This window comes from Cyrtonyx montezumae, unplaced genomic scaffold (genome assembly GCF_038088225.1).
Source record: "Cyrtonyx montezumae isolate F1298 unplaced genomic scaffold, pur_monq_1.0 scaffold_2, whole genome shotgun sequence".
Taxonomy (NCBI): domain Eukaryota; kingdom Metazoa; phylum Chordata; class Aves; order Galliformes; family Odontophoridae; genus Cyrtonyx; species Cyrtonyx montezumae.
The window spans coordinates 17,355,227-17,380,693 of NW_027071936.1; the positions used below are offsets into that span (position 1 = coordinate 17,355,227).

At 38.1% G+C, this 25,467-nt stretch overlaps 1 protein-coding gene across 1 annotated transcript in view; it reads left to right on the forward strand.

Moving 5' to 3' along the window:
* The first annotated feature begins 2,503 nt into the window (after positions 1 to 2,503).
* Positions 2,504 to 25,467, forward strand: part of PAPSS1 (3'-phosphoadenosine 5'-phosphosulfate synthase 1) — a 34,946-nt gene continuing 11,982 nt past the window's right edge. Inside the window, exons 1-9 of the mRNA XM_065736505.1 lie at positions 2,504 to 2,717; positions 8,801 to 8,915; positions 9,639 to 9,874; positions 11,159 to 11,297; positions 12,324 to 12,442; positions 18,650 to 18,763; positions 20,950 to 21,061; positions 22,793 to 22,998; positions 24,491 to 24,626. Coding sequence (XP_065592577.1) covers positions 2,658 to 2,717; positions 8,801 to 8,915; positions 9,639 to 9,874; positions 11,159 to 11,297; positions 12,324 to 12,442; positions 18,650 to 18,763; positions 20,950 to 21,061; positions 22,793 to 22,998; positions 24,491 to 24,626 — 1,237 coding nt within the window. The 5' untranslated portion in view covers positions 2,504 to 2,657. The remainder of the gene's footprint in view (positions 2,718 to 8,800; positions 8,916 to 9,638; positions 9,875 to 11,158; positions 11,298 to 12,323; positions 12,443 to 18,649; positions 18,764 to 20,949; positions 21,062 to 22,792; positions 22,999 to 24,490; positions 24,627 to 25,467) is intronic.

Sequence of the window (25,467 nt, forward strand, 5' to 3'; positions counted from 1 at the left end):
CTTGATGACTGCTATGGAAGGAATTCTAATATATAAGGAACTTCTGCCCTAATTTCTGTGTTTATTGAAAGTGACATTAGATTCTACAGAATGCTTCATTAATAATGATTTTCTTCCCAAAATTAAGGGAATGTGCATCTAAAGGATAATATTTCTACATGAGGCATTTCTAGTTTTGTAAATAAGTCACGTACAAGTAAATGGTCAGTCTTCAACAGCAGAATGTTTTGACTCTAGTTTGTAGTCACTCCTAATTCAGACGTACATTTCATGTTACAATTGATACCTGGAATCTTTTCAAAATAATCTTCTAATTTTGGACACTTTAAAGACTGATTAAAGACTGATTGTGCTGTGTTGCTTCATTGAAATCTTGGGAAAGTTTGCCTCCTGAAACACTACATTAAAAATATTTTCAATATTTTGACTAAATAAGTCATTAAAAGTAATTGGATTATTTTCTCAGCATTTCTTCAGAATACATCCAAAATCAAATAATTTCACCCTTCTTTTAATGTTATTAGTATTTAGCTCAAATTTCCTGAAGATTGAAACTGTATGGTAATGTATATCTGTGTTAAGGCATCATGTATCTGTTAGATAATGCTTTGCAGACGGAGACTTTTACCATACGTTTAGGATTGATTTGTATTACATTGTGTAACTGGCCGTGGAGAAGCTGAGTCAGTAGACAGTTAATTCTCTATGGCATTCTGCTTATGTAAAATCAAAATGGTCATTCTATGATTTCTGCTTGTGGAATGTGCTCTGGGCTGACAGTCCTTCTTTAGTCCTTCCTGGTATCATGCCAGCTGCAGGTCACTTGGCCTAAACCTTTTCTCAGCTTTCAAATCAGAATCCATCACAGTTTCTTTAACTAGTCTCTATGCTAAATTCTAGTAATTATTAGATTGTAATAACAAATACCATATTCTTTTTTTTAATGTTATTTACTTTTTTGAAATGAATCACAGTAGTAGATGTTTAGTTTTTGTTGCTACTGAAAGAATACCAAATTCAAACTTATTGTGCTAATTTTATGGAGTAGCTGTTTGGCAGAAATATTCAGCATCATATTCAACTCAGGAATATTAAATCCTGGTGATTCTTTCTGAGGCAGAGTGCTCTCTTCCTTTTAGGGTCTCAGACTAGCCAAAGATTTTAGGTCATATTATCATTTCTGCCCCTCATTTTCTTTCCAGACAATGTTCAGTAAGCTACAGGCACACAGCACGATAGAGAACAGTTGCAAGAGCATCTGACACCATGAGATTGGTTTTCGAACTCAGATCGGAAGCAGATTAAGAGATAACAGCAATTCATCAGAGATTATTGTTTATTAATTTGAATTTAATTCTGCTCCTGTAGAAATTTCTTTTGGAGTCCAGAAAACACCTGTTTTTTTTATCTAAATCAATCCACTGGGAAAGATTTCAGGAAGGTGATGTTGGATTTTAGACCTTAATAGCCATGCAGAGCTTACATATAACCTTGCAAAGAACTCTTTTTCTACAGATCTTTGTATAAGCAAACATATGTTTACTTCCTATGTTTAATGAATGTTATTCTTATCTCCCTCTTCAACATTTTAAGGAGGCAGTTTAAGAAGGTTAAGATGTTAGAGGAGCAAAACACATGGGCAGTTCTGGATGGACTTACACATCTACCTTCTTTACATCAAAACTGTCATTACATCTTCACTGAAACTGTTGACAAGAACTGATGAAGCATGGCCTATGCTTGTGACATAAGGCTCAGTAAAGCAGGTAAATATAGATTACCTGATCTATCTAATCCATGTGTGTGGCTTTAGTATATAGTTATCTAAAAAAACAGTAAAAAATTATTTATATCTATATATATATATAGTACATTCACAAGCATACATAATTTTATAAAATGAGTGTGATCAAAAAAGGTCAGCTTCTTAGGGGTTTTCATAAATGTTTTTTATCACCTTCAAGATTACATAATTTCTTGGATCACAGGTGTCTCTGCTTCTGCATATTTCACTAATAAAAGGTCCACTCATCAGTTTTCTCCTGATATTTTGTGGAAGTAATCATGCAGCTCCCTGAGGCCACTGTCTGTGGAAGCGTTCAGTCAACATGTAGATGGTGGTACTTAGGGGTGCGGTTTCACGGGCAGCGTTGGTGTTGGGTGTACAGTAGAACCTAAAGATCTAAGAGGCCTTTTTCCAACCTTTATGATTCAAGGATTGTAAATAACATTTAGGACTATTCTTAAGTCACGTAAAACAACACTGCAAAGTGCAATTAACCAAGCCTGTCCTCAATACGATTCCCGCCCGCCACATCTCCACAAGCGCGGAGGTCCGGACCACCGGGGGCGCCCCGCCGACCGCCGGGGGCAGCCGAGAGCGCCCCGCCTCCGCCCGGCGCAGCGGCGGCGGAAATGGCGGCGCCGTGCGGCCGCCTCCACCCCTCGGGCGCGTCACGGCGCGGCGCACGCCGGGCTGCCGGCTTCTACCGCACCTCCTTCCCTCCCTTTTCCTCCTCCCTCCCGCCGGGCCGCGGCTCCTCCCTGCGCTACCCCTGGCACGGCATCCGGCGGCGGCAGCTTCGTCCGCATCGAGCATCGGCGGGCACCGCGCGTCTTCGCCTTCCCGCCCTCTCCTCGTCCGTCATCCCACGGCCATGGAGTTACCCGAGAGCCAGTGCAAGAAAGCGAAGCTGAGCAACAGGATGCCGAGCTGGGTGAGCGGGCGGGCGGAGGAGCTGGGAGAGGAGGGAGACACGGTCGAGGCGATGTGTCCGCCGTGCTCGAGCACGGGATGGGCAGTGATGCGCGGGAGCCGGGACCGTTACCGGGGCGGCCGCGCTGTCCCTCAGGCGGCATCGCCGCGGTCCACCCCACCCCGAGGGCACCGTCCCGCCCCGGGGAGCACGGGCTGCCTGTGGGGAAGGGCTGCGGGCTTCGTCCCCGCCGCTTTCGCTGCCAGGCAGAAGGCAGAGTGAAGGGGATGCACAATGCGGGCATTCATGCAGCTCGGGTGGCCGAGACTGAGGTTCTTTGTGTGCTCGATGTTGTGTGGAAAACTGCCGAGACGAGGCTTAGAAAATCCGAAGCAAAGCATTCATTCTTGTCCGCGAGACCGGGGCAGATTGGTTTACGGCGCAGACCAGAATGAAGCTATTTAGCAGGCACATCGCGGGCCTTCACTGGGCTCATTTGATACGTTTGGTGATGCGAGCCAAGTGAGAGAGGAAAAAGAGAGAAATAGGTGCGTGATTGTTTTCAGACAGCACTGAATTGAAGCAGACAACTGAGATCTGAGCTGTCACTGAAGCTTGCTGCGAGCAGAACGGGCCCCAGCTTTCTTACTAAATGAATAAGAAAAGCATCGTTGCTGTCCCCAGGAAAATGGGGAAGCTGTTTCTGTACTAAGAGCTGTGCCATTCTGCGTGCAAGCTCCAACTTGTTTACATAACAGAGTAATTGGTAAATTGCATTCTTCCAGGAGGAAACGTTGAAATGAAACGTTATGAAGAAAATAGTGAAACAAATCTATTCTGGGTGGAGGAAACAGTATGTTGTAGTTACTCAACATCTTTTAGTTTATTTGTAGCAAAATTGTGATGGATTTGCCTAGACTAGGGAGGGCGTATTAAAAAAAGTTAATAAACTTTAGCTGTTTGCTGAGTTCATCGGATGTCAGCGAGCGCCATGAGATACGTGGCAAGCAGGGGAAGTCTTCTGCCTCTTCCTTTTTCTTCAGAAGGCCTCAGCTGAAGTGCTCCCTTAAATCCAATTTGCTTTGCTGGAAAAAAAAAATCCCAATTCACTCTGCAGATGTTTGAATGTCCTGGCACTTCTGGCTGTGTTTGTCTGAGAATGAGGTCACAGCAGACTCTGATGTCCTGGTGGGACTGGCAGCCCATAGGAGAGCAGGCAGAGCTGCATCGTCCCAACTTTGTCTGGGCATCTGGTGCTCTTCACAATCACCGCTTGATCTGGGATAACCTCTGTGTGAGTTCGTGGGCTTGCCAGGCCTCCCTCCGAGCACAGCATGCTCAGTTACAGAGCAGCACACAGCACAGTACACTGTCAGTATTTGTGGCCGGCTTGGTTGGAAAACTTGTGTAACACTTTCCCTAGTACTGCTTCAAGTCCTGAGGTGTTAGGAAGTGCCCGCAAAATGGGGCAGTGAGAATTTTCTCCAGCATTTATTTCTGGCTGTGGAATTTTTGCTGTTAGTACTTTGTTTTGCTCAGCTCCCTCAGCCAGCTAATGACTTGATTCAGTGCTGGTGAATGAGCTGCTGGTGGGGGTCACAGCAGCTGGTGAGTAAAGATAATCTCCTCGTTTGTTATCTGGCTGTCACAGAGTTGCTTATATCCACAGTGCTTTAGAATGTTCTGCTTGCTTTCTGTCACAGTGATTTTTGAAACCACTGCAGTGTTAGTACATCTGACAAAGGCAGCCTTGTGGCAGTCTAGTCTGCGTAGGTGGCAGGAGCACATGCCTTTGGCTAATTGGGTGATGATGTGCTGAGGTGCTTAGGTACATACTGTTCCGGGATCACTGCAGCCAACCATATTCCACTGAGCAGGTATCAGGATAAAAGTAACCTCTTTTTTTTTTTGTTTGTTTTTTTTGCTGTAAATCCTAGTAGGAGAAAATGGAATTCTGTAGGCTGTGGCAGAATATGGATTGGTCATTTGTAAGGTTCTCGGTAATGGTAAAAATCTTAGTGTTTGGCTGTCACTTCTATACGCATCCTTCGTTCCAAAGTACGAATTTTCAAACGTGAATTTGAGAAGGTAGTTTCAGAAGGCGTTCTTAGCAGATCTTGTGGCTCACAACTCTTTAAACCCCATCTGAAGAGGTGAGCAGACTCTCAGCTGTAATGCAGTTGCTGTGGCATTTGTAATTATTACCATTTTGCTAAAGCTGTTTCTGTGCTCCTTTGCTTGTCTGTATGCAGACAGAAAATGGGAACTGTTCTGCCTGTTTAAGTTGCTGTTTGGCTGTTGAAGAGGGCTTGGAGGGAAAAAGAAACATGATTTGAGTGCTGGAGTAGTATAAATGTACAAATGTACTGTTAGCAGGATATCCCTGTCTTACAGGAGATGAGTGGTGAACAAGTAAGCAAATGGCCTTGAAAATGTCTGGAATGATTGGGAAGTGGGGAGGGCGTTGAAGATAAGACTGCACTAGAGAGGAGATAGTGGATGTGTTGCTGTTGTTAACTTATGGAAAGTTATAGCTTAGGGTATTCAGTGTCTTCTTAAAGCAGAAGTTAGATGGAGTTAGTCCAACCTTCTTGACGCTCCCTGCCTCAAAAGCTGGCTGTCTGTTGGTGCTGCAGCTTGAGAAATCTCTACTTGGCATTGGAAGCTTTGCTTCTTACCCCAGAGGTGTTGCTTTGTGAAAAGTAAAGATTTGCTGATAGATGACTGTTGGAGCATGATGGAACTTTTAATTCTCCTTTTTTTTTTTTTTTCATCTAAAGTGCAAAAATATGAGCTCATGAGGGCACTTAGGATTGCATGTGGGAAACAAACTAGCACAGTGAGGGAAGAGAGCAGGGGGCTTAAGCGCTACTGTTATTTATCATTGGTAAACAAGGAGTGTTTTGTGTTCTCAGTGTTTTTAAAAGCAGTGCAGAAGCACTGAATGGTTAACATGGGGAAAAAGAATTTTGTGAGCAAATCGAGAAATGAAATCACTAATGGTTGTAGGGTGAAAAAAAAAAGAAACAAGACGGCCTTTGTGATTAATACCCTTTTTTTTTTTCATTAGCCTCTTTACAAAAATAAACCACAAAAAACCCAAACTGTCTAGTATCTGTTTTCAGTGGAGATTATTATAGGGAATGTAATTAGGCTAAAAGGTTTAAATGAACTTTTTTTTTTAATAAAGAAGCTCATGCTCATAACATTGAGCTTTTCAGTTACTCACTTTAATATGTTTCATTTCCTTTACACTGATTATAGGATTCTCCAAGGTGAGCAATGCTTGGCTAGAGGATGAAATGAAATGATCTTTATTTCTGCTAATGTTTTGGATGACTATTAAATTTCTCTAATCAATACTCATCAAATTTTAAGTGCGGGAATTTGGAGTCTGGCAAAGTAAGTTAAGAGCACAACCAATCTCAGCCACTGATTTCTGTTCCTAAGTACTCTTCTGTGCCACAGCAGTGTTTGTAGTAAGTGTACGTGTCAGTAATTAATTGTCAGTGATCAATTGTTCAGCTTTTGCTGTTCAGTGTTGGTAGTGGATGACGTAGGAAAGTAGCTGTGATTAGGAAACATGATAATTTTTTTTTCCAGCAACAGAGAATAACTTGCTAAATGTGCTTTCATAAGAAGCTCTTTTCTACTGGAAGTTAAGGAGGATTTTGCCACTGAGCTGCACAGTTGGTGTGTATGTGTGTGCACCTGTCCTGCTGGATGACGGTGTGTCTCTGAATGCACGCAGACTGAGCATTTCAGTTTTTAGATGCCTGCTTTGGAGGTATCAATACAGGTATTGTTGTCCCATCACTGAGCTTGCTGACTGTTCTACTGCACTCGTGTGCCTTTTTGTTTGTGTTTGTCCTTTTCATTGCTATGATTTGCCATATTTGCTAATTCCTTGCTTGATGCCTTTTTGTATTTTCTACTTAAGCTTCTGTCCTTATCATTTTACAAATCATATCTGCCAACTTTTTCAGAGTTTTCTATGTTTTGTAAGTGTGGGGCTAGAAGAATACCTGGATCAGTTTTACTGTTGCTTTCCTAGTTCTGGGAAACAAAACAAAACAAAAACCCTCCTGTAATTTATAGAGCAGGGGCTGGAAGAAGTGTTGTTGAGTGGCACACTTGACCTCCAAAGTATCTGTGCTGATAATTTGTTTGAAGATAACACAATTGGCAAGTAGAATGTTCTATGTGGCTATAACCTGTGCAGGTGGTGGTTTCTTATGGATTGCTATTTAGTCTGCCTCTAATTTTAGGTGCTGACTGTCACTGCTGACTTACAGAGTTGTTTTATTTAAAAATCTGAACATCTGTTCCTACCCTGAGTTTCTGTCTGTATCAGCTATGAGCCCAGCTGTGCAGGGACAAATACAACCACTCAAATAAATACAGTCCTGTTAAGTTATAATGATAAACTAAATTTTGAAAACCTGTTCTAAAGAAGAATGATGCAACACTATTTCTCGAAGTCAAAAGTAGATACCATATTTCTTTCAACCCTCTTTTGTGATGGCTTTAAAACTATGAACAGCTTTCTGCTAGTACTCCTTAGATTAATATCCTACCTCAATTTTTTTGTAAGTTTTTTTCCATCTTTTCCAGCTAGCATTGATAACGATGGAAGAGAAGATAATGCAAATATTTTACAGTGCGTTTGTAAGCAAGAGAAGTCAAAGCAGCATGGCATAAGCAAACTGTCCCACCCTCAACTCTTTCTTGAAGCTTTTGTTTATCTTTGTTAGGTTGTTTGTACTGGGTCTTGTTGTCTAAGGTGTTGATCTTGTACCTGGTTACAAGAACTTGGTTCATACCAGCAAAGCTCGAGGGAATGCTGAGGCTGATTTTCCTGTTCCTTTGGCTTAGATTAGAAAAAGGTGCTTGACAACATTGTCATCTTATGTAAGATGATGTGGCAGGTCATTGCAGTGACTAGATGGTTTTAAGAAAGTCTTTAACCAGATGTTAGGAGTGAATTTTGTCAGAAAACCAACTTTGTAAGTTCTTTAAAAATTCATTTAGAAATACTATTTGATTTAGACTCAGAATATGCTATAACTGTCTCAGATCACTCCAAAACTGAGGTCTCCTATTCATTTCCATGGAAACTACAACAGGCAGAACACAGTAACGGTATTTGACAAACGAAATTCTTAGCTACAAAAACGCTGTTTTTCAGCATAGTCACCACCATTAGCTATGCATTTTCACTTTTATCACAAGCAATGAACAAAAGTCTGCATGCCATGCTTGTAAAAATTTGCTTGGTTATCTGGAACATGACTTGTTTGTGATACCTCTGCTGAAACGCATCTCTGTGCTTACATCCAGTGTTTGGTCTCCATAAGCATTCAGCAAGCATCAAGGAATGTCAGTGGATGCCATTTTTCCCACATGGAAGAATTCAATTCCACACCTTTGCTTCATACACACTTTCATTTCAGACTGCCTCTCTGCTGCTCTCTGTCATGCAGCAACAACATGTAAAGGAATATTGGTGGGAAGGTTCAACCTCTGTTGCCACATCACCAACATTCTTCTCTGACGCCCTTAGGCAATGTAATGAAAGGGGAGGCGTTACTTTCAGACTCAAGGTCTATGTGAAGGCAGTGTAGTTCAGAGATGTGAATCCTGAACTGAGAGGTAGATTGCACACACAGTTTGCAGTGAAAAGGTGCCTTTTTGTGAGTTAAAAGTGAGCTCATGTTTGTCTGTTTATGATGGAAACCTTAATTTCTGTGAGATGAATCCACTTGATCTTAGATTTTCAGTGACATCAGTAGAATTCAAGTGTAGCAGTTCATCTCTCTTTGGTTAATTTGGTCTTAAACCAGTTGCATGTGAAATCAGTAATTGGCTGACCTGGTTAACCCCAGGCTTCAGAGAAGCAGCACCAAGTATGTGGTTTGCGATGCTTTTGTAACTTCCTTTCATCCTTTGAATGGCTGCAGGAGATGGATTAGGTATTGTTTTTACTTCTGCTGACAGGTCTCTATATCTTTCTTTGTGCCTGTGAATGATATATTTGAATAATACATTCTGTGCCAGCATACTCTTTTAGAAGGTAAAGATTTAATCAACTACTGTTTCTACAGGGAATGCAGAGGGCAACCAATGTTACCTACCAAGCTCATCACGTCAGCCGAAACAAGAGAGGCCAGGTGGTAGGAACAAGAAGTGGTTTCCGTGGATGCACAGTCTGGTTAACAGGTACATTTATGGAGTTCTGAGGGTCCTTGTGTTTTGTTTTTTCTTCTAAAAAGTTGCTTAGCTATAGCTCCTTTTTTCATCCAGAGTTGAATGTGGCATCCGAGCCCTTGACACAATTTTATTATTATTTTTAGGCTGACTGTCAAGAACTTGCTTTGGGACAATGACTTGAGAATCCTTTTTGTTTGGTGCTTTAGGAACATTAAGTTTACTTAGTCTTATCCTTTGCTTAATTCTAATTCTTGTTGTTTCTCAACCACTTTTATAAAGGTTTCCTCTCTTTATATTCTTCTTGTCTCTTTGGGTTGAAATAACTCTGTGTGTTTTGGTCCCTTTTTGGTGACTGAAATTCACTTGATTGCGAGATCTTCCTTTTCTGATGTAAATGTGACATATCTTCAACTTTTCTTTGGGTTTCTGAATTTAGTTTGCTCAGGTAGAAATAACTGCCAGCAACTGGAAAATAGGTACTACCTCTATGAGCAGTAACAGCTCTAAGGCCAAACTCTTTTATTTTCAAACTACACGCTTCACTTTCTCTCTTATTCTCACTATATCTGTTGTCTGTATTAGGCATTTAGCTTTTATTGTAGGTAAGCATCTTCAGAAGACAGAAAAACACATTATTGCTGTCACTTTTATGGACTTCTCATACCAGCACTGTACATGTACTGCAATTTGCCCTAATCTGTGCGTTATGACATATTTTATTTAATATTTTAGGTCTGTCTGGTGCTGGGAAGACCACAGTTAGCATGGCTGTGGAGGAGTATTTAGTATGCCACGGCATTCCGTGCTACACGTTGGATGGTGACAACATCCGCCAAGGCCTTAATAAGAATCTGGGTTTCACACCAGAAGATAGAGAAGAAAATGTTCGTCGCATTGCTGAGGTTGCTAAACTGTTTGCAGACGCTGGTCTGGTGTGCATCACTAGTTTCATCTCTCCTTATGCTCAGGTAACTGTGAAAGCCCTCTAGGTATTGTGAAGAAAACAGAATGCAAAATGTCACTCGGAATTTGAGTTTAGGAGTTCCTCACTGAACTTTGCCAAAACAAAATGCTTCCTTTCTTTCTTCTAAAATGACGTTTTTACTTTCTAGAGACAAAGATTCAAAATTCATAAACACTAAACTAAAGCATTAAAAAAAAAAAAAGATTACTCCTAAAGCTGGAACGGTTTTTCAGTTCTCTAGGAAGAATTAATAATTTACCATTAGGAATAAAAGCAAAAGATACTGCAAAAAATTACAATATTTTGTTCGATCCATTTAGATGCCAGTTCTTATATTTATAAAGACTTGGCATGCACTTAACCTAAATCCTGTTTAACTTTTTTTTTCAAATGCAACTTCCTTCAGTGAATTAATGGTGTGAACCCTATTTTACCAAGTTAAGTAAAAAGTGCTCTTAGTTTTTTATTTCAAGAGGACCTTTGCTAATGCTGCAGAGTAGCTTGTTCCCATTGTTTTCTGAAGACTTTTTTTAATGTATGACAGGTTTGTAAGCAGAGGAAAATAAAATGTATGAATGCAACGTATCTTTAAGAGCAATCCAATGGCTGTAGCTCAGCTACACAGCATGAGATGATGTTATTTCTTTGGCCATAGTGAAGAACAAACAATTCTTCAGATAACAATTTGTGGAAGTCAAGATCCTGCAGTAAGACTTAAGCTGTGAAAAAAAACCAACCACGTAGCCATATTTTATGAAAGATGGTTGTAGTAGGTTTTTGGAAAGCGTTCTTGTTCTTTTATTGAACTCTCCATATATGAAATTAGCCAGTTGTTTCAATGATCTGTAAGCCATGCAAATGAAGTGTTTGGAATGCATGAGTCCATCCAATAAATGAACAAAATCTGGTGTTCTGGAGAGAAAGTTGGTCATAACTGCAGCTATGGGTGCTCTGACTTCAGTGCACGAGGTAGATGCAGCTCTTGGGGTTGGCACTCATATTACTGGCACAGGCATAGAAAATTATGCACTTTGTAGCTGTCAATAAAAAACAAAACTGATTCATGTAGAATCTCTCTCATCTTCACGTCAACATTTAGCACGTGAAGAACTGCTGAAAAACTAATAGAAGGGCTGATCAAATACTGTTTGTTTTTTTCCCCAAACTTGAATTTGTTTACATTTTACTATCAGCATCTTTAAAATGAAGTCCAAAAGCAGAAAGGCAATAAAAGTATTATATATTAATATTATATAGGTGCAATCTTTTGGTATTTTTTTCCTTTCAGGATCGTAATAATGCCAGACGAATTCATGAAGGAGCCAGCTTGCCTTTTTTTGAAGTATTTGTGGATGCTCCGTTGCATGTCTGTGAACAAAGAGATGTTAAGGGACTCTATAAGAAAGCCAGAGCTGGAGAAATTAAAGGTGAACCTAGATGTAGTTTCATCCTTCCTACATAAGTGACATGTGATTGGACTGCACATAGTGGCTAAGCTCGAGTCTATGAGTGTGCAGCAGAAGCAGGTGAACTGGGGATAGTATTGAGCAGGAAACTGGGATCAACTTCTTTTTTGTGTGTCCATTGACTAGATAAAAAAGGATCTGATTCTTTAAGTCTATAAAAAATGGTATTAGTAAGAATTACTGTCTTCTTCTTCCAAAAAGTAAATTGTAGTCACCATCCCTCTGTAAAGACTTGACGTTGAGAATGCTTGTGAAGAGAATAACTTTCATTTTGAAGTTAGGGTTTTGTACTTGTGCCCATGAATGATTTTATGTCCCTCATACTCAGATAAAGACCGCTTTGCCACTGGGTTTATATCTTTATTTCTGCTCATACATGGTTAGTTAGAATTTCCTCTTTCAAAGCAGATTTCTAACAGTTTTTGTCAGTTGTTTATGTGGTCTGTGAATAAAGTCTTTACAACTACAAATGTCAGATATCTACCTTTCTTTAACTAGCTATCTTAAAATGGCTGCGTTAAATGCAAACAAATGTAATGATGATTGAATTCCCTACTCTTTAAGGTATTGCTTGTGTGAGTTTAAATATATACTTGCAAAAAAAAAAAGAAGCACACCTAAAACCTTAAAAAAGAAGTAAAAGAAGTAAAAAAGAAATAACTAGTAATGTCAGACAGTTGAATGTGTTAAGGTATACAGTTCTTTCAGGAGTGCTACCTTTTAAATTCACAATATAAATCAAATATCAGCAGACATACAATATGCCTGATGCAGAATGCTGAAGTTAGCTGCAGTCATGTGGTAGGGATTAGCAAATGGCTCAATAAAGGAAAAAGCAGTTGATTTCCCTATGAAATACTTTCTTAAGAAAGTTAAAGCTTTGTGCTCTTGTCTGGCTTATGTCAAGAAAACTGTTATGTAAATAATGTTAAAATGCAGTCATCTTTTTGAAGACATCATTTAGGATCTTCATCTTCTGTTTTGTAGGCTTTACTGGGATTGACTCTGAGTACGAAAAGCCAGAAGCCCCAGAGCTTGTGCTGAAAACTGATTCCTGTGATGTGAATGACTGTGTGCAACAAGTTGTGGAACTTCTTCAAGAGAGGGTGAGCAGCAGTGCAGGTGTATCCTAGTAACTTTTTCAAAGCGTGAGGTCCAAATGCACATGCTGGAAAAGGCAGATAGAATTTTTGACTTAGATGTACATATTTTTAAATTCTAATTTTTAAAATTGCCCTGTTTTCTGACCTCAGCCTTGAAACAGCAGTGATTATCAAGTGAAATAAACTCTCAAAAAGTAGAAACTAATTTATATTTATTCCCATAAATGCTAACTGTAAAGGGGAACTTGGAAGCGATGGTGAATGCCAGCTTTAAGCACAGCAAGCCACAACAGAGTGCTAGACTCGTACCCTTGTGCTCATTTGTATGCTTTTGGGAGGGAAAAAGGAAAGAGGTGCCTGAGTCCGACCTATGGGAGGTGGCAGTTCCTGACTGTGAGAGGCCCTGAGCCTCCTGTTCAGAAGACCAAGTCAGTGCATTTTTATAATTCTAGAAACCAGTGTGCTAACATGGTGATCCCCAGACTCTTGCTTTAAAAATAAAAGTACTTTAAAAATAATCTGGGATGTTTATTTTGTTTTAGTATCTGAGAAAAACACTGTGTCCACTCAGTATTGGTAATCTGTGAATTTCAAGAGCTGAAACACAGCTGAACTGTGTGCTTGCATTGAGCTAGGCAGATGGATATACACAGATTTATATTGAGAATTTGGAACATTTTTATTTCATAGGAAATGGAATGACTTAGTTCTTAAAACTTTCTCATAATATTCACAAAGAACTCTAACAAATGTATCCGGTATTCTTCAGAAATGTTTCTTTCCTTATGGAAGAAAAGGGAGGTAGCCACTCAGGAGTATTAAGCAGCTGTTGAATCTGGAAAGTTATTGTGTAGTGTAAATCAGTTTTGAGGAGCATGTGGATGGGTTTCTTTACGTGTAAATGCAATAAATAAAACACTTCAGAGTTTTTTTCAGGGAGTTAGAATGTGAGCTACTGATGAGTATCTCTTAAAGCTACTAAGTCTGAGTCATATGAAAATGTCCTTTTTTTTTTTTTTCTAACTGCTTTCAATACTTTACAAATAAGTCCTTGCTCAATCCATTATTATTATGATTTTTTTTTTAAGTCAGAAATGCATGTGTGGCTTTAGGCTTGATAACTTTGGCTCTTTATCTGCTGCTACTGCCCAATGGATTCAAGCAAGCCTAGTGCAGATATTTGGCTGCAGAGATTTCATTGTTTCCGTTTGTATTTTTCCTGTCAACGATTGTAGCTGACCTAGCTCATTAAACAAAGCTGGGATTTTGCAGTAATGAAATCAGCTCAATATTTAACCAGGGAGATATTTTCTCAATAAGTCATCTCTCAGGAGTGCCACCTTTATAATGAAGGAAGTGCAAAAATGTATAAAGAAAGTATTGCATTTCTAGTATGTAACTTTCAACATACTGAGAAAAAGTGTGTTTTAACTACTTTTCTACAAAAGTCACATTCTTGGGGACTAACTTAATGCAGCTCTGCAAATAGTGCAAATCACACCGCAAATTTGGGGAATCTTATTATATTACTATTGAAATCAATCCATTGTGGATATAAACCTTTACTCTCTTCTTTCTTTTACCACCCATCCCCCAGATTATAGCTAAGAATTGAATTCTTATCTGGGTTCAGGGACTTTCTGTTTGAAGACATGGTATTGTATTTGAGGAGGAAGGTTCTCTGCGTGGGCTTTTAAAGCACTGATTTCCTAACTATGTCCAACAGTTCTTTGCAAGTGTATTCAGAACAAATAGAAATAATGGAGAGTAATATCTCCTGGAAAATATGTAGAGATTGATTCTACTGCTCTCTATAATCTCTGTATGTATTTTCCTCCAATTATATATTACAGCTGTCACTGTAACATGATGATTCTGGATCAAAGTTCTCAGTCTTATCTAGTTCCTCATTGATTCATTTATAAAAAAAAATGTGACGAAGAATATTCCATGTGATCACCTTTGTTATAAAATTGGGTTGCAACAGGCCAAAAAACATCTTCCAGTATTTTTTTTGAGAAACCTACAAACATGGCAGATTAGTATTTTTAGTATCTAACATTTATGTAGGACAGACTCTCCACATCTTCAGCCCAATTCATAATTATTTAACTATGAAGTGTATAGTCGGTAGAGTGTATTTGTCACGTCTGATTATACTCATCTGCTGGCTGGGCATTGAGTAATTGTTTTACATGCAGCCTTGTTTCCCATCTCCTTTCAAAAGTACTTCTGTGGAAAATTTGTATCAGTGTGATTTCTTACTTTTTTGAGCATGATGTTGAAACCATATACCTGCAGTGACAGATGATTGAGTGGGACTTTCTGGGATTCATGACAAATCACAGGGATTTTAAATGATGTATAGTGGTGCAAATAAGAGTTTTTCCAGTTGCCCTTGCAGTATAGAAGGCCAATAATGAACTTGGCTATGCTCTCCCTAATGCAACAGTAGGTCGAGGGAAGTGATTAGAACAAGTCATCCTGAGAGTTTGTGGGTGCTTCATTTTTGCAGATATTTAAAACTTGTTTGGCCATGCTTCTGATTTGCCTCTTGTAATTGGTTCAGTTTTAAGCAGGAAACTGGACTAGGTGACCTGCAGAGGTCCCTCTGTGATTCTGTGCTAAGGCTAGTAGTTATTTGGTGTGAGAATTCAGGGAAAAAACATGCTTGGTGCAAAAGATATGCAAGGCTATACTAGTAGTTTTATACTGCTGCAGTGATGATTTATACACAGCAGTAAATACACAATCCACAACGAGCTGTGAACAACTTAAGCTTTCAAGTATGATTAAAAAAAAACAACCAGCAAAAAACCCTCAGTATTCAACATTAGTAATTCCCATATCAATAAAACATTGATTTCTTCTTGTGCTTAGAGAAGTATGACAGTATTTTGTTATGGATTTCTTACTATGGGAGCAGGTGTACTTTGATTATTACTGTTTTCCACTGGAAGTATAGTATGAAATCACATTATTGAAATGGATTTCAGTAGCTCGAAGTGTGCTTTCTTTGTTTTGAAAAAGCATGCATAATGTGGTTATTATTGAAAAACAAAACCTTGGTTAAATTGAATCGTGTAGTTAGATACAGTGATGGTGTCATTTTGTTGCTACTAAATGACTTGCTTTCTTTTTTAACTTTAATGGGAAAAGGGAGAGGCAATTTTTTTACTCAGTCCATGTGAGCTTCAGAGACTCCATTTGGACGTCATCTAGTTAGATTTGCTGACTAATTGGGTTATATGTGTATGTCCTTGATGTTTTGGGGTCAGAAAGATTTGTTTTGGGTAAGATAACCTATATAAGCTAAATGTGCTCATTTTGACTAAAACAAATGTGTAAAAGACAGTCACAACAGAAATAGTAGTGAGTGACTGGGGTCAGAAATTTTTCTTGTTGGCACAGCAAGAGGGGTGCTTCTGTGGCTCAGGTGAACTAAAATTGTAATAGGAGAGATGGGAAGAAAACAGGTGTTGTGCAGAAAATCTTAGTTCCCATTTTTTTAAGATTGTAACTGTCACTATACTCTTCATTCTTCCCTGTATTTAATATTCTGATAAACTTCCCTGCAAGTTCCTGATAGCAGTGACTGTGTGAAACAGTGATTACAGTCAAGCAGATACTTCTGTTTGCTTTTTCTTAATGTAAATCATTTAGTGGCCTCACCCATCAATGAATGTGAACTTACCTTACTGAATGACTGGTCTTGTAGATCAGCTGACACTTGTGAAATCCTGTCTTCTCGAAACTTGCCTGAAGGTTTTTTCTTTAGAGACTGAGAAGGGCGTTGGCATCAGCAAAGAACTGTCACCACAGTCTAAGATGGCACACGTTCTAGTAAATCATCTAGTTTAATTTTTATTATCTTGTAGCTATTTATGCAAATGTGCTGAAAAATTATAAGTGTTGAGGAGTACCGTGCAACTTGTCTGTTGGTAGAATGAACCTTTGAATGAACTTACCGTGTTAAAGTTGTCACTAGATGGCCTACTAGCCTAGTATATATCCAAAATTCATTCAGTTTAACGACCTGTGATCTTCTCTTGCTGATGTTTTATTTAAAGCAGTATTTCTGACTTACCTTTTTTGTCTGATGAATCTAGATTTACTAATCTTACAAATCCTCTAGATGTTTAGCTCCTATTTAAAGCTTATATGATCCCAGTTTAAAAATGTTGTGAAGATGTCAGTATCTGTTTTCTCTAATTGGGTAGAAATACAAAGGCATGCATAGCTATGGCTGTTGTCACCGTTTTCTACTTAATATGGCCTCAAGTTGCACTGGGGGGATTTAGATTGGTTATCAGGAAAAACTTCTGTACAGAAAGAGTTGTTAAGCCCTGGCATAGGCTCCCCAGGGAGGTGGTTGAGTCACCATCCCTGAATGTGTTTAAAATCATTTAGGATATGGTGCTCAGGGGCATGATTTAGTGGTGGGTTGTTAGAGTTAGTGTAGTATGGTTTGCTTGTGGTTGGACTTGATGATCTTGAAGATCTTCCAACCTGAGCAATTCCATGATTCTGTGATTAATGCTTTAGGTAATGGTTGGGCTTGAGCTGTTTTACAAGCAGGGCTGAATTGCCTGCTCTTGATTTATTGCCTTTCAGTGTACCTAGAGCTGCCTTCAGGCTGTTTACATCCTCATTGTGAGGTAGAGAGATTGTTTACAGAAAGCACATTCTGTAACATTTGTTACTTCCATTGTTTTGCCCACTAGTGGGACACTAGAAGTAGGATAATATTGAGAAAGCCTTTTAATATACACATTTACTTAAAACTTTTTGTGGTTTGTAAAATAAGAACATTATAGTGTGGTAAGAAGCTAGGCTCCAGAGCAGAATCTTCTGTGAAGTCATATAGTGTGTACCCAGACATTACACTTCACTTCTATAAGCTGCTATTCTTACAGGCAGCAGGCAGCACTTTGATTTGATCCTAAGCTTACTGCTGTGGAGAGTCTGCAGTGGCTCTCTTGGGCTGTTACTCTTCTACTCAGATAGAGGGAATACAAGATAGGTTTTATCTACTTTACTCTGTAATAAAATTTCACAAACAAAGTCTGATATGTAATGGATTCAGCTTTTCCTAATGCAACACAGTTTCCAGGTGCTTGTTTATTTTTCTTTTATTTGTCTTTGGAGACACAAATAGTGTAACAGTTTGCTAGCCTCACCTGCTCTTTTCACTCAGGACTAAAGTTGTTTTGTGTCTCCTTCATCATGCCTTCCTTTAACTTATCATGGAACTGGTGCCTGATACCAGATAACACTTGACTAAGTGCTGTAACACTCCTGGGCAAACTTTGTGTTTCTATAGGCACACCTGTTTACTGTGGACTGCAAATACAGGAGTCATTTTTATTTTTCCAACGTATTATTGTTATAGGTCTGTGTATACCTTGCCCTGTGGGTGAGCCCCTCCCTCCACCCCAAGTATTACTCCACAGAAGGTTTCAAAAATTTTAAAAGCCTGTTCTCAAAAGAACATTTTCCTATGGAATACCACTGGAACAATTTGACTGGGTTTTGACATTGGATACAACCCTGTGTCAGGAGACTCTTTGAAGTTTTATCATGTTACGATGACCTTCCTTTCTCTTCCCTTTTCTTCCTTGGAATTATGTCCTTATAAGCAATTCACGATGTAGAGTATTGTGAAGTGAGAATGCCTTGTTTAAAAACCACAGAGGAAAAATGCTTTTTTAAAATAGTGATATTCTATGATATTTAGGTTATAATTAGAACACTGATATTATTTCCCTAGCTGTTAGGGTACGACATTCACTTTATATTTACGTATTAATCAGTTTCAGTTTTATATCCATATAACCACTATTAATGCATGTTGCATACTTGATTACTTGAGTTTTCAGAGGCTGAACATTAGTGCATATTAGTCTTCCTCTTTAGCATGTATAAAAATATAAACTCTTTCTGCTGTAGCTAACATAAGTATTAGTAAGTCATAAAAACTGCTCTTAATTCAGTAGTTAAATACTTACTAAATCTTACAGGGATATGGGTTTCAAAAACAGCTGTCAGAATGTTTCACTATTGCTACTCAAGCCAGCAGCTTTCCTGGTAATATATACAAATCCTGAGCCAGTGCTTTTTAAAAAGTTAATGAAAATTTTACTTCTTGGCTATTAAATATTTATTCTTTTAATAAATTTAATTAAAATTATGATTATTCCTTTTATACAGGACATCGTTCCAGTGGATGCCTCATATGAGGTGAAAGAGCTTTATGTGCCAGAAAACAAACTGCAGTTGGCTAAAACTGATGCTGAGTCTCTGTTAACCTTGGAAATAAACAAGGTACTGTGTGTTCATTTATCTCATTACTGAAGCTGACAAAACAATCTGCAGTTAGGCAGAACTATGTATAGTCAAAACACCTGTGCTAGTTACTGATTGTACTTGATACACATTGTCCTCCTTTTCTTGAGGAACATAATAGCATTCGTTTTCTTTAGTCATTTTTTAGAGATAGCAATTGACTAATGACTTAAAAAGTATTGGCTGGAATTTCCAGTAGTGCTACTTAGTTTATCCTGAGCCTGGAGATTAAAACTTTGGTAATTTTTTCCCCCTTATCCAAACCCTAAACCATTATTTGCATGACTCATGTGCTTAGTTTTTTCTAGAATTTCTTTTTTTTTAAAAAGATTGCTTATGCAAATAATTTTATTTGGAATTGTAGTGACTGAGAAGTATTTTCCTTGTTAGTAACCTTCAAGTTGAAGTAGTAACCTAGTTTGTCAGACTTGTACAGTTGCAAATTTAAATCCACAAAGAGGTGACCAGATCTACCTTGTGAGTTTTTGTTCTGAATTTTTTTCTAATTGGAATGAATTCATGCTAATGAAAAACTTGGAAAAGCATGGATCAACTTAATGCTCTTACTTCAGTTATAAATGTGTTATTTTCCGGCTTGGAATTTAATTTGACAAAGCTACTTCTGACTGTTTCTGTTCTTCCTCGTCATCTTGTTTCTGAAGAACTAGGCCTAAACACAGATACAGTGCTTGACTTTTTTTACTGAATTCTGACTTTTTAACAGTTTTAGAAGTATATCCTGGCAGCCAAAAAAGCAAGCTGCATTTTGGATTCTGTTTAATACAGCATAGTCAGCTGGTCAAAAGAGGTGATTTTCCTGTTCTATTTAGTGTCTGTGCAGCCTCACCTTGAATTTTGTGTGCAGGACCTGTAAGAACAGTACAAAACTGTGCTGATAAGGTTCAGACTGTACATGAGACAGATTGCATAACAGTAAGTGTGATCAAGCACTGTAACAAACTTCCTAGAGAGGTGGTTGATATCCTGTGTCTGTTAGTGTTCAGGAGGCATTTGGATAATGCCCTTGATGATATGCTTTCACATTTTTGGCCCTAATGTAGTCAGGGTGTTGCACTTGATGATGTTCATATGTTCCTTCCATCTAAACTCCTGTTCTATTAAAACCTCAGTATTATATCTGGGACCTGACTAAACGTGTGCAGTGAGTGACTTTTGGAAGTAGTTAGACATCATACCAAGCACTAAAGAGTGTTAAAATTGCCTAGACTCCTTATATATTTTGATAGCTTCTTTCACTGCATCTTCCTAGATTCCTTTCACATGCATCTGTAAAACTGTATGCTGCTTTGCAGAGGTCACCATTACTGAGTTTCTGTAGTGTCTCACTCTAAATTGCTTCTTATCTAGCAAAACCAGCCTCCATTCCTAACTAGTGTATTTTTTAGTTACCAAGCAAATATGTAACATCAACTAGGGAAGAAAATGTGTGCTGTATTTGTCTCAACATGAACTAAATGATGTAATAAAACTCGTCATACTCTTTGTAAGAGAGATTTGTGCAAGTGAACTCAGTGGACTTTGTCCTTTTACAAAGGCAAATGCAAAGACATGCAAAAATAATAAAGGTCATGCACTCAGTCATGGTGTGAAAGTTTAAATGCTAAGGAAGAGATGATGCACCTGTAAGACAATGCATCTTAAGCTAAAATAAATACTTTCCTGAGAGAATTTTAGTTCTGTATTTTCTCACTACTTTCTGCAATAAATATCTCCTTACTAATCTGTACTAAGATCAGACCCACTAGTTGTCTCTCTCCTTGATTCTGTGTTGTGGTTATTGTATGTGTTAGTGTCTTTTTTTTAAACCTCTTGTTTATCTTGCTTTATTACAAAATAAATATGAATGAAACTCTCTAGTTCCGCTAAGTTAAGCTTCATCAAATGTTTACTAAGTAAAGCTTATTTGTTTTTAACACTAGTCTAGTGTATGGAGTGGAAAGTAGTTATAAACACTGAGGAGCAAGTTGTTATTTTTCTTATGTATAGAGATTTGGAATTCTGTATGATTAAGACCAAAACACTAAGAAATCTTCCATTCACATTGCATTTGTTGCATAAATCACATTCTATTATGATTGACATCTAATGTCAGTTATTGAGCGGCACCACCTTTTATCTGCTCAATTTCTCCATTTCTTTTCAAGGTGGATATGCAGTGGGTGCAAGTTTTGGCTGAAGGTTGGGCAACACCCCTGAATGGCTTTATGAGAGAGAGAGAATACCTGCAGTGCCTTCACTTTGACTGCCTCCTTGATGGTAAAATAATTTCATTAGTAAATCTGAGCTAATAGTACTTCTAAAATATTACTGATGCTTTGCTGCTTAGTAATGGTGTGGTGAAGCTTTCTCAGATTAGTGCACAACCTGAGGTGAGAAGATAGAATTGTAAAATCATTACTTTTTCAACTTTTTTTTAATTCTTTTTATTTCAACCATTGTGCTTGAAAAATCAACGCCTTTTTGCCTGTGCAAATAATAATTTATACTTTTAAAATGTTTTCAGTTTTAAAAAACTTTTAAACCTGAAATCCACATTTCTAATTTGTGCTGAAGAAATCGGATTTAGAACTCAAAATTGAAATTCAGTTGCTGTATATTTTTGTGTTGAAGAATGCAAAAAGATTTGTTCTTTAATAGTGATGAGGGAAGGGGCAACAAAGTGTCTTGAGTACTTGTAGCTGTGTCAAGTATAAAACCAGAATTTGCGAAGAGGGCTTGACTGTGGATGATTGTCTCATGCAATTGAATGACTATGCCTTAATAACTATCCTGTTCTAACAGATGCCTTTTATTTTGTGTTACCAATAGGCTAAGAGCAAACATCAGTTAAAACAGTTACTTGATAACATCATCGAGTTTAAAATTTGATTCATTTATTTCATTTGTACTTCTTTGGAGATTGTTTTACACCAACTTTTTGTGTTTTTACATGCTCTGTATGAAAGGGATAGTAAAGAGTCCTATTTCCTTTCCTGTCACTATTTTCTTTCTGGAGACCAAATGGCAGAAGAAAGTTGTCACTTGTCTTTGACTGTTTTTTTTTCTGTTATCCATTCCACCCAGTTTCATCAGTTTTAATTTCCTATCACACTTAAGATATGATGAAGCAAAGGTTTTAAAAAAATTGCATTGCTCAAGTAATGAGGAAACCAGCTGTATTTAGTCTCACCTCCATTACAACCAATAGCAAAACTCCCACTAACTTCAAGGGGCCTATTACTTTTCTTTTGGAAAAGTGTTTTGCATTTTTTTCATGTCTGTATTTAATAGACTTTAAGTCACTGTTTGATACTTTCAGTATTTATTCCACTGGTTTCTTAAATCTTAATCAAGAAAAACAACACTTCTGGGATGTGAAGTAAATGTTAAAAAATGAAAACCACATAACATTTGAGTTCAGATATTTGGGGTTATTTTTGGAAGTTAGTAGCTGGTAGGCTTTCAGATGAATAAACTATGTGAAATGTGTGATTCTACAGTTTCTTTTGAAGTAGATACGTTTGAGTCTGAATGTAAGTTGAAGTAAGCAGCAGAAGTCACCTTTGGAAATATTTGAATTACATATGCTAGCTAGGAAGATGTGTTTTGCTGCTTCCATCACAATGAGCTTTTCTTACAGACTGAAATTATGGCTGTTGAGGGTGATGTTTTATAATAGCTGTAGTAGTCTTGAATAATGTTTTAAATATCTGGTTCAGTTTACTGTATTGCTTCCTGAACAAGATATTCATTGTTTTGAGATCCCTGAAACAGTTTCTTAATTTTTTCACATGCTCGTGAACAGCTATTATAAGTACTTGCCATTTTCAGTAGTGTTTTTGTTCTTTCCCAAACCTCAGTTCTTACACATCCTTATAGCATGTGTCTAATGCAGGAGTACATTATAAAGTTGTATTATCACACAACAGCCTAAACTGTAACTTGTTAAGAGTTTTGATATCTGGACTATGACTTATGATATGGATAATGGCTTTTTTCACTCTGTAGGGGGAGTGATTAATCTTTCAGTGCCTATAGTGCTAACAGCTACACAGGAGGACAAAGAAAGGCTGGACGGCAGTACGGCAATCGCGTTGGTGTATGAGGGGCGCCGCGTGGCCATTCTCCGTAATCCAGAATTCTATGAGCACAGGAAAGAGGAGCGCTGTGCGAGGCAGTGGGGAACGACATGCAAAGAACATCCTTACATAAAGGTATGTGTTTGAAGTTGAAAATCTAGTCTGATAATCAAATGATCCTTTCTGTGGTGATGCAAATTAGTTGAAGTTGGTGCCTGTGACTTGTGTATTTTGAGAACAAAACTTTGAGAAATAACTGAAACGTTTGAGTGGAAACAGAGGTGCTCTTTTGTAAAGTGCAGCACGAGTCTGTACTTGGTGTGAAAACCCAATAACAATATGAACACATGAAATGAATTTAGGATATAGAATCTGTGCCGCAGAGGGGGGAACTTTGCCCTACCGTGTGTCTAGGAAATCCATTCCTCTGTGGCTCCAGATGGCCTTAATATGCAGTGTGAAGGCAAGAAAAGTTCTTTACTCCACCTCATGTGGAGCGTGTGAGAATTGCCTTGTTTAAATTCTTTTGAAGCAGGCACCCTTCCTGAAGAGTTCATGATTTAACTCTATGAGGAGTTATTTCCCATCCATTTTGTTAAATACATTTTACTGTTTTGACCTTATGTGCATGTCATACTGAAGTATTTTAATTGTATTGTACTCAATGCAATACTGCATTTAGTTTTGAAAGCTGGTGCAAATGTTGCATTATAGCTCTGAAGAGCCCTAAGTGTATTTCCCTTCCCATTTCTCTCTATGGTATCTTTTTGTTTACTCTAAGACATAAAATCAGATGAAAAGAAATCAAACAAAACTCAAATTATGAGCTCCCTATTGAAGAAGAAAACCTTTTATGTCTTTTGAAAGCATCTATATCACTAGTAGGTATACATATGTGAAAAATGTTTTTTTGGTGTCTTACCAGGTTTTCTTACTAGTGTGTAATGACATCATTTTACTAAATGAAGTTGCACAACACAAACTATACAGTTAGGAATGTACCTGGAAAGGAAATCTCCTGCTAGGTACAAGCAAGAATGTTCTGGAAGGAGTGTCTTTGATGTGTTCTGTGCTGATGAATGCAAGATGGCTTTTTTTTTTTTTTTTTAAGTAACATGAAAGTAAGAAATGCTAAGAAAAACAGAAGATTTGGGTGACTTGTTGTTATATATTAACAATTACAGAATGACATTACTGAAACTCACATAGAAGATGGGAAACTATGCTCCATTATGTCTATACTGGCATGTATAGTAGCATTACAACAGCATACAAATGTGCATGTTGTGGTTTCATGACAGTGCATAAATCTGGTGGCCCTTCTGAAATAGTCAGAAATCATTGGGTGCTTCAGAGGCAAAGTTTCTCATCTTAATCATCTTTCTCATACCTACCCCCTACCTCCTAGGTGAGATGTGAAATTTGGCATTTACTCTGGGAAAGGTATTCTGAATACAGTACCACTTAACCCTAGCAGGTCATAATTTTATCCTATTTTTTAATGTTGGTGTTTGACTTCAGACTGTCGGATACAATTAACCTGCAACTCTCTCTCCTTTTAAAGATCCTGTCCCTGTTGCAGTAGTCTAAATGCTTAGAACAAGCTGATTTTCGTTACTTTTCCTAGATGGTTATGGAGCAAGGGAACTGGCTTGTAGGTGGAGATCTACAGGTCCTTGACCGTATTTATTGGAATGATGGACTTGATCAGTACCGTCTCACTCCAACTGAGCTAAGACAGAAGTTCAAGGAAATGAATGCTGGTGGGTAACTTTTTCTTGCTTTGTTTCTTCATATAAATATTTATCCAAATGGCTACTGCCTAGGTACTGCAAGGATACGCCTTGTTTCAGGGCTAAAAATTTTGAATCTTTTTTTAGGTGATGTTCTTCGCCTTTTATTGGTATTAACTTTTAGAAGTTCAGGCTATGCCTTGCCTAAATGAAAATAGAAGCTGGTAACCCCTAAGGTTCTGAATTTGGTCTTTCCATGCACACTCGACATTATTAATGCAAGAAAAGTTAACGTTAAAATATGGTAGAACATGATTTAAAAATCATCAGGTTTGACTAGAGCCATAGAAGTTTGGTTGAGTGCTGAGCTTTTAGCTCTTCTGTTCTTAACTCTGCTACATGCTGCTTCTGGGGAATAAATCTTATTACAGCCATGTAAGTAAAGATATTAAGTAGAATGTATCACAAACAACGAGCTAGTTCCAGCAACTAGCAGACAGCTACAATGCACTTGAAGTGTGAGGAAAGAGAGTGCAGATTGCAAAAATGTGTGAAGAATGCAAACTGAGATCGGTCTTGAAATCCTGTATTTTTTTCAGTATTCTCAGGATTTCTGTGATCTGCAGGTTTGAGATATACCAAGGTCTTGACTGTTCCCCAAATAAATATATTTGATCCTTGAAAAAAATACCTATTATTTAGATTTCACTGACTGGTTGAGGTTGTAAGTGACTTTTGGAGGTCACCTTATCTGCTCCCTTCACTGAAGCAGAGCCACCTAGAACTGGTTGCCTAGTACCACATCCAGATGGTTTTTAGTATCTGGAGGGATGATCAGCAATCTGTCCATGCAACCTGTGCCAGTGTTCGC